Genomic DNA, 14,023 nt, shown 5'->3' on the forward strand with positions numbered 1-14,023 from the left:
TGGAGCCCAGGATTCTTATTCCAACCTAAATCTCTTATCTTTTCTGTATCAAGATGTTATCAGGGATGTTAAATATAACTCTTTTCATTAAGCTATTTTGTAATATTGTATTCATATCTGTTTGCAGTGGTGCTTAAAAGTTTGTGAACCTTTTAAATGTTCAATATTTCTGCATAAATGTGACATAAAATGTGATCTGTGTTCCACACAAGTCCTAAAACTAGATAAAGAGAACCCAATTAAACAAATGAGTCATTTGTCCCATAGGTCTCATTCAATGCATATAGTATGTGTTAATAAATGGCAATTTCTATATTCCAACTGCACAAAATCCAGTACTTCAAATGTTGCTGAACTCAATTTCCAAGAACATCAGCCATAAGCTAATAGTAAGGGACGCTGAAAGATGTAGCTTAGCAACACTTGAAAGGCCACTCTGCATACATGCAAAATATGCTTTAGTAGTAGGTGGAAAAACAGCACACTACAAAAATAATTATAAATGGATTTATAATTATAGATTATAAATAACAAAAATAATTATAAATATATTGATATTTTACCTTTTAGTTCTGGTATTGTATTGAACTGACTGATTTTGTTAGTTGCCTGACTCCAAATAATGCAAATGTTTATTTGTATTCTGGTAGAAGAATCAGAAACCAAACTATGTCCCAAGGAATAGCTAGACTGAACCCTACCGCCCACTCTGCATTACACAATTTTGCTCAGATTTCCATCAGAATATATTTTCAAGTTTTTTTTATTACGTCTTTTTCCTTTTTTATTATTCATTCACTTGTTTTGAGCTTGCATAGATGACTTTGATTCTTATCATTATATGTTCTAAACATTTATCAGGAGGGGGAAATAACTTCTCCTTAAAGGCAGAAAATGTTTAAAGTAAAACAACTGAAGTCTTCCTCATAATTATTATGTGATGGTTAATAAAATGTTTGTTTTTACATAACTATTATTTAAAGCATATGCTGATTTTCAGGGCAATGTCCTTTCAAAATAGTTTACAAAAGATTAATTTCATTCGGGCGGAGGGAAGTAATATAGTGCTTTCAATGCCATCCCCAGTGATAAATCTTTTAACTATACAATCTGTTCTGTTCCACCTGAACTCTTTCTTGCTCTTATGTCTTCTTTTATGTCTTCATCAGTCTGTTAAACTCCATTCTAATAATTTTGGAATTGGAATAGCACTCTTTGAATAAGACCTAATGTTCAATTTTTTTCACATCTCCATGAGAAGCAACAATTCAGGTGATCATGAAGGAAGATCTTTGAAGAGACTTTTCCTTTCCCTACTGATGCCCTCAACAACAGCAACTGGTAGCTAGAGGAAGAGAGACTTTAACCACCCTGAGTCATTGGGAGTCAGGCAGCATACTAGTTTAATCAATCAATCAATCGCATTGTAGCAAGCCAGAAGTCTCTAACACAAACATTCTGATTTTGAGAATGTCAACTAAATAGGGAATAAACTGAAAAAAGTGCCAGTACAGATTCTAGAAAAACCCTATATTTGCTGTATAATTTTTAAGAGCACTGTTTAGAAATCAAGATGTAGAGAAAAGACCTTGTCTAGAATATACCTTGAGCCAAAAGAAGATGACACATGTAAACACTTTCCACTAAGGCTCAGATCTAAAAACTGTGAGTTATAGTCCAACTGACATCTGTACATTCAAAGACATGAAAAACTAGTTCAGTAAAGAACCAAAATGTTCTGTTATTGCTGGCATATAATGTAGTACATGTTTATAAAATGAAACCAAACACAAAACATTAAGGCAACAGAAGGCAGTTGCCGAATTGAATTCTTTTAACTTATAGTTTTCTACTTTGTAAATTATTTAAGAAAAAAATAAACTTTGTTCTCATTTTTTTCTTCAAACAATAACAATTTCTCATTTATGCCAGAGATATAAAGTTGAGCATTAATGATCTTGAATAGACCTGATGTCAGCCATCAGTATAGTAGAGCAAATGTCAGATCCCACATGCTGGATTTTCTGATAAAAACAACTCATCAAACACTTAAAAGGGCCAGGTTCTACGAATACTGCAGCAGGGGCTTCATTCTCGACTGAACAATCCACTATTGTCTGAATCTGCTGCTGATCCTTCGAAACACTGAGGTTTGGAGAACTGTTTCAGGTCTTTCAAGCCATTTATTATCTCAGTTTTTATTATAAGTACATAATAAAAACCCTAAGTACAAGAGTACAAGTATTTTAAAAATCAATTTCTGCCAGTAGAATTTACAAGAACATATGTTAAAATAGACAGTCTCCATTTTTCTCGTTTTAAAAACCAGTTCTTTATTCACATATACATAACTTTCAAGCTCACCAGTAAGATTATACCAGTTAGTTACCCCAACAGTGATATAATGAACTAAGTATAAACTGCCAAAATAAATTTTTTTAGTAGTACACAGAAGAACCACAATTGGCTTATTTATTGGAGGTAGTAGGGATAATGCATCAGAAAATTAGTAGTTTCAAAATACCAAGTATTAATTGCCTGCCCACATATATCTAAGGTTCAAGAAATAGGATATATGGATATATCGCTACTTTGATCAGCAACCAATATTCTCTTAGAACCATTAATTGACACATATGAAACCCAGTTCACTTTCCCTCCATGTTCAATGGTCAGTTTGGGTGAAATGGATAAGCATCCATTTGTGTGCTCTGGGTTCATTTTGTCAACTTTCTTGGTGGCATTTTTCTTTTTGTGTATTGACTTGTTTGGACTTTTCAGTTTTCCAATTTCATTGCTAACATCCCACAACAATACTCTGCCATCATTTCCCCCTGTAATGAACCAATACATTTCTGGCAGAAAGAAAATCTGTGACACTCCTAATGAATGACCTTTAAATGCCACCTCCTGTTCAAATCTGGCACCTGTTACCCGAAAGATTCTGATTTTACCATCTTCAGCTCCACAGCCAAAGACACTGCCACAAGTAGAAACAGACAATGAATGGACCAATGGCGGGTTAAAGAGTTGGCCAATCCCTTGCTCAACTGCTTCCTCTTCTTGCAAGTTCACAATCCACTGTGGGCGAGTTTTTTGCAAGTTCCACATTATAATCTGTAAACAAAATAAATAAATAAATAAATAAATAAATAAATAAAGTTTCTTAATACAGAAGTCACGTATGTCCAAAATGTAAACTTCCATTTATATTGTTGTGATCCCAGAGTACAAAACTGATGCAGCTCACATAAATTATGTTTTGTTTTATAAATCAAAAGCTCCTGTTGGCTTTATATTAGATATGACTTATGACTTTTATAAACTGCTTCAATCTCAGGGACTCTTAAGAGGTTTATTAATATTTAAAATGTTAATATTTAAATATTAAATATTAATTTTATATCAGAATACCATTTTACTGCATTTACTCCATATATTATCTCTCTCTGCCAAACTGATTAAGGTATTTTATGTTGAAATTATAAGCTTCTAGCACAATGGTTTTACCTAAGCCAGTGATGGCAAACCTATGACACATGTCAAAGGTGACATGCCACGACATTTTGGATGACATGCCAGCGTTCACCAACACCCAACAACTATTCTCCCTGTTTGAGTTACCAAAGAAACGATATTTGTTTATATAATACATAGCACCACACATGATTGGACTATATATTTTTTTAAATAAATGAATATGTAAAGAATTGTTTCTCTTTTGTTCAGGGGTGATGGTGTCATGCCATCGGTGTCAAGTCAGGTATCTTCCGAATTTTTGGCATACTGAGCCCCAAAGGTTTGCCATCACTGACTTAAGCTGTGAAAATACTATAAAGCCCACGGGATAGAGACCTGTAGGTGCGGCTTTTCAGAGGCAGCACATATGTTATGGAATAGACACTATCAGAAATTAGGCTGGCCTCCACAGTTTAGCTTTCTGAAAAATTTATTTTAGAAGGCTTATGGTGATTGACAGGATTCCTGGTTGTATTATTTCTTTTGTTTTTTATGGTTTTATTGTCTCCTCTTAATTGCTGTAATCACTAAGAGTCTCTTCAACTGAGATGGGTGCAATTATGATAAATAAGTAAAAATTGCCATTCTGTAGAAATCAGACAGTCCTATATAGGATATTATTTACAAAGCAAGGTATGTAACATTATTTTTTATTAAAGCTGGAAGCACCACTGTGGAAAATAAGTATTAACTCTACATAATTTTCTTTACATTGACTTTTTTTTTAATTACAGAAGGCTCTCAGTAAGATCTAATCCAAATCTAATATTAACTGAGTGGATCTCCATTCATTCATTCATTCATTCATTCATTCATTCATTCATTCATTTGTGAGTTTTCCATTCTCTGGACCCTGCAGATCCCTATATCTGTTCCAAAGGATAAAGCAGAAGGTAATCTGATCTGCCAACAATGTCTGTTCTGGTGGCAGTAATTTATAGCTGTATATAAATCCTTTTCTTTCTTGTTATCTCTCACTCTTAATGAATTTTCTGTCTTCCATTGGACATGTCATAAAACTAAACATTTTTAGACTCAAATACATATATGAATTCAGAAGATTTTGAAGATTAATATACAATTGAAACCAGCAACATTTCTTTCAGGGCTGACGGATAAACATCTCTTTAAAATCTCATGGAATTTTGTTTTTATATATGATAACTGCAGCAAGACTTTTATATGCTCAAAGATGGAAAGACTCGATACTACCTACAACGGAAGAATGGATGGTAAAGTTGATGGAGCTAGCTGAAATAATGAAATTGACAGCTTTGATTAGAGAAAAGACATTGACTAATTTTAGCTAATTGGAAGCCCCTTTTGGACTTTTTGTGGGAAACAGAAAAAATGAAATTATGATATATGGATTTAATGATTAGTAAAATTAACAGATTATAGAAAAATGGATGTTAAGTTGTAATCTTAGAGTAAGAGTTTAATGTATGTTTTACTTATAACTGCTATAAAAGAAGTCAGAAGTCATTATTTTTTTAATGTTTCTTTTTCTGCACTTCTGGTTTCCTTCTTTCTCTTTATTCTTCCTTTTCTTCTATTCTTTTTCCTGATTATTAGTTCTTATTAGTTTTTATCTTTTTAAAATTTAATAAAGTTATTGTAAAAAAAATCTGTCTTCTGCATCAATCAAAGTAATTTTTCAATTGGGAAATAATGCTGAAATCTTACCTACTACTTGAGCATTAGATTTAATTGTGCAGCTGATGTTGGAATTCTAAGCAAGTTAACTTTCAAAAAGCAATTTTTAAATCTGGTTAGCTGACCCATTTTATACTTCTAAAGAAAATAGTCCATTTTCTGAACAATTAATGTGATGATTACTATAATTAGCAGACTACAAGACTCAGATGAATAAATATAAAACATTAAGATAATATATATTAAATATCTTTGCACATATATACACCTAATAAATATATATGTAAGCTTTCATCTACTGCTGATCACCTTCATATCCAGACCACACGAAAGAAGGCCTTGAGGTCTCTGGGGTCGAAACGCAGTAGATGCACAAATATTTGAATGTCGTTGCAGGCAGCGACTCAACTTCTTGCTTTGTAAGTCAATTATCTTTATTGCTCCAGAATCATCTGCAGCAGCCAAGAAGCTGTCTGTTTCATTAACTGAAAGACAATTGATCTCTTCCTCATTTACATGGAAACAGTCAACTGGCTCCTTGAGATATCTGGTATCCAGCGTGCTAATAATCTCCCCATGAGAAGCATAGAGCCTTCTAGAACAAGTGGGAGAGAATACAACACTAGTGACATCATCTGCTTTTTGAAGTTGTACACATTCTAATGGATTTCCTTCAGTATTCCAAATTGTGAGCTCCCCTCCTTCTGCTCCTGAAGCCAACAGACCATCTTTGCTCACATTTAAACTTAGTATTGAAGAAGAATGTCCATTGGTCCACTTCTCTGCCATCATATCTCAAGGCTGACTGGAAAAAAAAAATTGATCAGCAGGGTAACATTTTGTTTTGATATAAATTGAGGAATGGAGCATCAAAGGATGACTGTATTGTGTTTTTAGATTAACTTATCCAAGTAAAGCACATATTGGTTTAAAAACTTAAACATGTAAATTCCAGCATATTGGCATTCAGGTAAAATGGCCTTACAATCAACGTATTCTTATTGTAATTATTGCATTCCCCATAATACATGTAGGCTCCTTGCACCTTTTAGCACTTGCATCAACTAGCTTCCTTTCTTTTTCCAAGATGCCCCTTGGCACTGTGTTCACATAAAGACAATCAGAGGAAAGGAGTAGCCTTGGTAAACTAAAATAAAAAATAACCTATCTTACTGCCCAGTAAGCTTCAGGACAGGAAGAATTGTGGACTTGGCTAGGTTTAGGCAGACAAATAGGTAGATAGGTTTTTGATCAATAGATACTATATATACACTGAAGGGGGGGAATACAGCACAATAATTTTTTAGATTTTTTTTAAACCGATTAGGTAGCTGTTTTGTTAGAAAAATAGAAAAAGCAATCTGGAAATGCTTTTGATTATTTAAAAATGTTCTTTCTTAAATATAAACCCAACACGCCATCTCAATCAGGTGTTAACTGATTTAGGACACTAATATTTTCCAGTGCAAATTTAATCCTCAGGCACCAAGTATCCTGCAGTCTGTATAAACACAATGCCTGTTCGAGAGTAGGCCGTTGAATAAATACATACAATATCTCCCAAATAAGTGCGTAATAAGACAGCGACCTTAACCCAGCCACCACCTCCCTACTTCACCCCATACTTGCATTACCTCAAAGGAAGGAAACCAATTTCTCCCGATACCAACGCTCTCTTCCGGCAAAGAAAAACTGCTCGGTCTTTTTAGCGCTCCCCCTTGACAGGTGAAGTTTTTGCGCATGCGTTTAGGGCAGCGTCCTCTTTCTCACGCCCGGCGGTGCCCTCATCCAAAATGTCCGACTCACGTTCAAGGCCCTGCTCCATTCCGCATGACATTAAAATAAAATAAATAACAGGCCTGTTGACCGAGAAGCCAGCTTCGACAAAGGACTTAGATTGTTCTCGCCCCTGCCCTACTCGAAAATTTAAGATCAGGAGCAGTACTTCCTGACGCCTCCGTACAACAAGCGCCACCAAACAAAAGCGTTCATTTCCGCCTGCCCTTGCCGGCAACAGGCGAGGAGTTCGTTGGCAGGGTAGCACCTCCTACTTTCGCAGCCGACGGCACGCGCCGGATTGGCTCTCTGGTTAGCGGGTAGGCTCGCGGCCTCTAGCCGCCTTCGCCTGGGCCGGGCCGGTCGGTTTGGAAGGCGTGCGCGCGCAGAACGCGAAGGCCGGTGGTCAATCGCTTGAGGCTATGGCGGTGGCGGCTGCCGGCGGCGGCAGCGGCGGAGCGCCGAACTCGGCCGCCGCAGCGGGGGCTTGGCGGCTTCCCGGCAGGGTACTCGAGTTTGTCTTCTCCTACTTGGACCTCCGGGAGCTACGGAGCTGCGCGTTGGTGTGTAAGCTGTGGTACCGCGTCTTACACGGCGACGAGAACAGCGAGGTGTGGCGCAGCCTGGCGGCTCGCAGCCTCGCCGAGGAGGCGCTACGCACCGACATCCTCTGCAACGTGCCCACCTACAAGGGCAAGGTCAGGCGAGCCTGTAGGGCGACGCTTCAGCGCGCTCCGTTCCGTGTTCGTGCGCAGGCACACTGAAGGTGGGGAAAGAGGGGGGCCCGAAGAGGCAGCTCGTCTCACCAGTCCGCTCTTGGTCAAGTCCAGTGCAGCTTCCCGGCTCCATTTCCAGCATTTCAGGTGCTGAGGATGGGGTCAGCATCGGAGTCATGCCTCGCAGTTGCTTCAGATGTTTAAGGGTGGGCTAAGATCATGGGTACTATTTGTAAGGAAGGAGAGGAGATCCCCGCACTTGCTCAAGGGTACTCTGGTATGTTACTTTGTTCAAGCCGTGATTCTAGAGTTATCACTGTTTCGCCCGCTTTCCTCTTTTGCTGGGCATTGCATCCCAGTGGTGGGGTAGCATTCATTATCCACATGTTGTGTAGATGTGGCCTAGATACCTTTCCTGTTAGACATTGTGGCACTGTGTTAAGCTTAGGCAGCAAATTCCATAATACCGAAGCAGAAGGAGCTGCTGGAAGAACTGAGACTTTGAGCCCTTCTTCCTTATCTTCTTCCTTTCGCAGGTCATATACTTGCAAAAAGACTGCCTTGTTTTAATGATGTTATATAAACCACTCTGGCAATCTGTTTCTGAAGAACTGAGTAAAAATGTTGTAAATAATTAAAATAAATGTAGTAAAGAATAATAGGAAAATGAGCCAGGTACTGCCTCAAATGGAAAAGTCCTCCACTAGCAGAACTGGGAAGGAGAGCCACAGTACAATGATTCCTATTCTCTCCTTTGTCTGTCTGTTTCTGAAAGGCTGAGTCAGGCTCCTGCTCTCCTAGAGTTAGACTGAGGATGTAGAATTGTGACACTTACTGATTTTTGTGTCATTTTTTTACAGAGTGGTCATGGAGTAAACACATCTTTGAGTTTTCTACACTTCACTGAGAACTAGTTGATGCACGTGATTTGGTGCTGATGAATTTTTAGTTACTCTCAGAGTGACGCTGCAAACTTGCAAGTGGCTCACAACAATATGATATTTAAAACATATTTCTAATGCAGTCTGTTGTGGATTAGACTGTTTGTATCAATGTGCATATATAGCAAACACCAAATGGAGTTTTGTCACCAACTAATAAATGTTTGGACAAGTTAGGAAATTTAGGCTTTTTTGTGGAGATGGTTTCTAGTTTCTTATCTCACATCCACAACTTGTGATTCAGAATGTTTTTTCTGCCTTGTGGCGATAGTCTTTAGGTATTAAGTCTTGATCTCTATTGCAGGGATACAAAAAAAGAGTGAATATAAGCTTTTAAATAATTAACAGTCTGATTTAGTTTGAAAGTTCTTCTCAAATTCCGTTTTTTATTTTTTAAAACCCTTCCTTTTAGGTACGTGCCTTTCAGCATGCTTTCAGCACCAATGATTGTTCTAGAAATGTTTATATTAAGAAGAATGGATTTACTTTGCACCGGAATCCCATTGCTCAGAGTACCGATGGAGCAAGGACCAAGATTGGCTTCAGTGAAGGCCGTCATGCTTGGGAAGTCTGGTGGGAAGGTCCTCTTGGCACAGTGGCAGTAATTGGAATTGCTACAAAAAGAGCTCCCATGCAGTGTCAAGGTTATGTAGCACTCCTGGGGAGTGATGACCAGAGCTGGGGCTGGAATTTAGTGGACAATAATTTATTACATAATGGAGAAGTCAATGGCAGCTTTCCACAGTGCAACAATGCCCCAAAATATCAAGTGAGTGAAATCCGGTGTGTTGTGAAAGAGCTACATCAATGTTCTACTGACAGATTACTTCTTCTGCAGTTGACTTTATTTTTCCTATTCTCTCATGCTTAATTCCGTATTTTCTCATGCTCCGTTCTCTTGCATGCTGAAGATCTGCTTCAAGGGATACCCTAACTCTGGAAAAGATTCAGAGGGTCTGTATAGAGGTAGAAAGGGACAAGAAGAATCCACTGACAAGCACTGTTTGCCCAACAGAAAAACACTGTTGGTTGCAACCCAAAGTTTTGTTGAAATTGTGATGAGCTGGGCCTTCAGGAATTCTTAGGCAATGTTTTGAATGAATTTTATTTAAGTAAATTTTTCTGAATATGTATATATTTCAGTCCCTCTTGTTCAGTGAAATTCATTCCCAAAATGTTTATCTGTAGATAAGCCAATGTAATCATTCAGAGCCCTATGTACAACATTAAAATGGCTGTATCTAATTAAAATACTACTAAAATAATACTATATCTGTTAAAATACTATTTTAAACATATATTCAAAGTGCATATCTGTATTTATATGTTGTTTTGTCTCTTGACATTTGCCATCTGTTTAAATATTTCATATTTCTGTTTACAGATAGGTGAGAGAATTCGTGTTATCCTGGATATGGAAGACAAGACCTTGGCTTTTGAGAGAGGCTATGAGTTCTTAGGAGTTGCATTTCGAGGACTGCCAAAGACATGTCTGTATCCAGCAGTGTCTGCTGTATATGGCAACACTGAGGTGACGTTAGTTTATCTAGGAAAACCTTTAGATGGATGATATTTTTTGTGTTGGGTTTACTTCGTTTTTGTTTTTTTAGCAAGAACATGAAAATCAAGTTGACAGTGTGGAGAAATCTGCATGTTGGTTAACAGAACAGCATGAGGAAAATATATGGATGTGTGCTCAAGAAACCAAAACTTGTGATAAAAAAGACCAACTGTTCTTAAGAGAGTGCACTGACATTTCCTTTTTCTGCCGGACCAGAAAAATTCCTCAGGGGGTTACAGTTGATTAAACAGGCAGTTAACCACATGCATGTTGCATCAAATTTTGTACCAAGGGTGGCAATATGGAATCCTGTATATACTTAAGGAATTGTTTAATAGAAGTAATTGAGGAAGTTATCTAAGATGTGAGAGTAGTGTGTTCTGTGGAAAAGGTTTCCATTTTAAAAGCGATTTGTTCCTTTCCAACCTTTAATCCGGTGTGTTTTACCAAAGGTAATAAACTTATTGGATTTTAATATATTTAGATGTGCTGAAAAGCACTGATTCTGGAGATCAGTTTTCCAGAGTTATACTGTGCAGCTATACTGAAGTATATTTTAAAAATTGTACAGAAACTGTAAAAATTGGAATGAAAGAAAGGTTTGCTAAGCGGTATGTAATTTCTTAAATGGAAAAACCACTACATGTCAAATATCAATCTTTGTCTAGGAATTGGACAAAATATATACAAGTGCATTTCTGTTTTGTTGTGCAGCATCTCTTTGGGCAAAAGGAGCAATGTATGCTTATTATATAATGGTTGAGATTGATAAATAGAATATGTGTGGAAGGGTAAAATTCATTTCTAATGTATTTTGAAAAATTAGGTTTCCAATCTGTTTCCAGATAGCTGTCATTTTAAAATATAATTGAATAGTTATTTTAAAGTATTCAAATCCTTAAATAAACTGAAATTTAAACAGGAATTCCATCCCTGGTACCCAAGTTTCAGTATTGGTGGGTTTAATTTTGTTAAAATTTACTATAGAGGCTGAAAAGATTTTGTGCAAAGTTAATTAGTTCTATGCAGTGAAAGTACTTGTGGATGATAGAATGGCTGTCCTTTCTCACAGCAGTTTTCCCCCAGATTATACTAGATCTTTGGCATTCTCTGGTACCCATTGGCTACGCAATTTGTATCTTTTAACTTTATAATTCCACAGGCCAGCCGTTGGTACTAAGTGTTATTTTGTTCTACTTTATAAATCTATTTATTTAAGGGTATTGATAAAACACTTTCAGTGCAATCCTATGCATATTTCTTTCAAAAGTATATCACATATTCAACAAAAATTTTCCAGGTATGCATAGAATTGTGTCATTTGGGAGGAAATAAATATTGTTTACATTATTTTCTACATAATCTGAAATATGCAGTCTTGCAGACATCAGATAATTCCTTAGATATGTAAAAAAGAAACATTATTTTAAGATATTTTTATTTTTGTTCAAGCCGGGAAAGGCTGGTTCAGTTCTATGGGTGCTGCTAAATACAAGTTTTATATATATTTTTAATAGACTTCTAGCCTATGGCTAGAAAGTATGCTTTTACTTTACAAAATGTTCAGAATGGTAATACTTAAGCCAGCATCTTAGTGCCACTGATCCCCAGTACTTGGCAGTAGCTATCGACATCATGTTTATGTTTTCCAGCATCTGTTCTTGTTGGCTTAACCAGCTTGCTACCTGTCCTTCATCTTGACAAATAAAGCTCTGCTGCAAAAGGAAGTAATAGTTGGTTATTTGTTCTGGAATTATTATTTGTCTCTTTTCTATCAGCATTTTTTTATGAGGGCACAAGATAGTGATGGTGATAGCATGAGGCTAAATAAGAAGAGGCTCCCCATCTTCATAAGCTACTGACAATTAAGAGAGGCAGAAGGAAATTTTAAAAGGAGAATGACTTTACTAAGAGAATTCAGTGTTTGCATGTTCTGAACTGTTTGCGTTTGGCTCTTTCCTGGATTTATCCTTTCATGCTCAGATACCACTAAGCTGTGTTTGAAGGCTGCATGTGTGGATTAATGTTTTTAAAATGTTTGTTCTATATATGTAGTATGTCACTGAATAGAACAAGTTCATTCCTGGTATGTTTCTACAGCAAAGTCAGAACAAGGCTAATGAAATGCCTTTCACCGTCTGGTACTAAGAAATCATGAATGAAGTGGGAATAATATGAGATTTCCAGAAACAGTGTATTTATACAGTGCTATAAAATGCATCACTACGGTAAGTAAGACTCTATGGCATGGGCTGATATAAAAGTAAAACTTTCCTTAAGTTAACAGTCTCTGTGCAATCTTGGATAGATTTTTCTCTGTTCTTAGATTCAAAGAAGAGAATAATCTATCATATATAAAATACTGGTCCTAAGAATAGTAGTAAGAAATTTTCTAAGGTTTTAGGGATGTGCAAAACTCACCAATTTGGAAATGGCATATTCTGGAGAATGCCAGAATGATCTATTCCCTTCCAGACCATGCCCTTCTGGAGGTGGTTTAGTTCTCTGGATGTCCCATTCCCAAATCCTTGAGTTTTGCATGTTCTTAGAAGTTTCTTCTTCCCTGTTTATATAGGATAACATTTTTGCAAATTGTTCCCATCTGTCCCAAGGAATTATTAATTAACCTATGTACATAGAATTCTTATAACTTATTACCTGAAGACCAATTTCAAGCTGTACAAAATACTGAAATAAATTGCTAAAATATTAAAATACTTCTGTGTATTGTGTTTTATAGTTGAGTATATGACTAGATCAGACTAAGTCCATTATGTTTGGTGTACAGAGAATATTAACAATATCCCAGGGATTGTTTAATATTAAATCACAAATTACGATGTGGCTAGATCATTATAGAAGAGCATGATTGGGTTACAAATGCTACTCCCAATTAATTGTTTATCATGTCATTTGTGTAAGATGGTGTCCTTCCAATAAAATACTATTTTCTTAAAAAAAAATCCAGTTTCAAAACAGAATTTTACATTTGTTAAGTTCACCACTCTCATGCAGAATGTAGCTTAATATAGACCAGTCGAAGCAAAGCCTAAATTCATACGATTAAATTCAAAACCATAATTATTCTTGTGCTGTTCCCCCTCCCCACAATTGCTGAAAGTTTCTCAGGCCTCTGAACCATGTAAGTTAATTGGCTTTCACCAATAATATGATCCATATAATGGACCATTGGCAAAATCTGGCTTGCAGACTTTATCTGCAGCTCATCATGCAGTCTGCTTTTTGCCCCTGAACTTTATTTTTTTCAGCATTTGGAGCTTCTTGAAATTTGCTTCTCCTGAAAAACTGAGGTACCTTTTCCTCTATTAGAGGAAAGCATACAAAAGCTATATTTTTTTTGCAGGGATAACACAAGAATCTCCAAAATGCAAAGAGAACCAGAAACTCTGTCCTGTTTTTGGTGGTAATTAAAGAAGCTGCCTTCCAGAACTGGCAAAATATGTCCAGCATATTTCAGAATGGAGTGATATATGTAAATTACTCTGATAGTATACAATAACATAGAATGTATCCTCTAAGATTATCTAGGTGCTTAAGACCAAAGGCTGTACAGTGGTACCTCGGTTCACGAACTTAATTCGTTCCGCGACTCTGGTCGCGACCCGAATTGGTCGTGACCCAAATCAAATTTTCCCATAAGGTTCAATGTAAATACGGTTAATCCGTTCTGAACCATATGTATTTTTTTTTTTTAAACCACAAAAATATGACACAAAATACAGTACGAAGAGAGAGAACGCTAACCTTGCTCGACGCAACTTCTGGTGTGGAGGACAGGAAGGCGGGTGGGGAGGCGGTTATTGCTTGGAGGGAGAGTCCCCCTCCCTACAGGA

At 36.7% G+C, this 14,023-nt stretch overlaps 2 protein-coding genes across 3 annotated transcripts; one reads left to right on the plus strand and one right to left on the minus strand.

Moving 5' to 3' along the window:
• Positions 1-2,166: 2,166 nt before the first annotated feature.
• On the minus strand, positions 2,167-7,136 carry WDR53 (WD repeat domain 53). Of its 2 annotated transcripts, none has more exons than XM_025168687.2 (3): positions 6,810-7,136; positions 5,485-5,976; positions 2,167-3,117 (listed from the first exon to the last, which is right to left on the minus strand). In XM_025168687.2, the coding sequence occupies exons 2-3, from the start codon at positions 5,965-5,967 to the stop codon at positions 2,560-2,562; spliced, it is 1,041 nt and encodes a 346-aa protein (XP_025024455.1). In that variant the 5' UTR covers positions 5,968-5,976; positions 6,810-7,136; the 3' UTR covers positions 2,167-2,559. The 2 variants fall into 2 exon arrangements, with proteins under 2 accessions (XP_025024455.1, XP_007431495.1); XM_007431433.4 differs by having other exon boundaries at positions 2,169-3,117; positions 5,485-5,980.
• Positions 7,137-7,373: 237 nt separating this feature from the next.
• Positions 7,374-10,377, plus strand: FBXO45 (F-box protein 45). The gene is made up of 3 exons (XM_007431440.3): positions 7,374-7,649; positions 9,021-9,377; positions 9,993-10,377. Exons 1-3 carry the CDS (start codon positions 7,374-7,376, stop codon positions 10,176-10,178), a joined length of 819 nt encoding a protein of 272 aa, XP_007431502.2. The 3' UTR covers positions 10,179-10,377.
• Positions 10,378-14,023: the final 3,646 nt, after the last annotated feature.

This window comes from Python bivittatus, unplaced genomic scaffold, assembly GCF_059951505.1.
Source record: "Python bivittatus isolate LINGU-HERP-01145 unplaced genomic scaffold, Pbiv_v1 ctg000980_np1212, whole genome shotgun sequence".
Lineage (NCBI taxonomy): Eukaryota > Metazoa > Chordata > Lepidosauria > Squamata > Pythonidae > Python > Python bivittatus.

Bases quoted from the DNA above. Each gene is read 5' to 3' on its own strand.
- FBXO45 (XM_007431440.3), top strand. From the start codon at position 7,374: ATGGCGGTGGCGGCTGCCGGCGGCGGCAGCGGCGGAGCGCCGAACTCG. The intron at 7,650-9,020 runs GTCAGGCGAGCC...CCTTCCTTTTAG, and splicing joins TGCCCACCTACAAGGGCAAG to GTACGTGCCTTTCAGCATGC. The intron at 9,378-9,992 runs GTGAGTGAAATC...TTCTGTTTACAG, and splicing joins ACAATGCCCCAAAATATCAA to ATAGGTGAGAGAATTCGTGT.
- WDR53 (XM_025168687.2), bottom strand. From the start codon at position 5,967: ATGATGGCAGAGAAGTGGACCAATGGACATTCTTCTTCAATACTAAGT. The intron at 3,118-5,484 runs GTGATCAGCAGT...TTTTGTTTACAG, and splicing joins CGTGTGGTCTGGATATGAAG to ATTATAATGTGGAACTTGCA.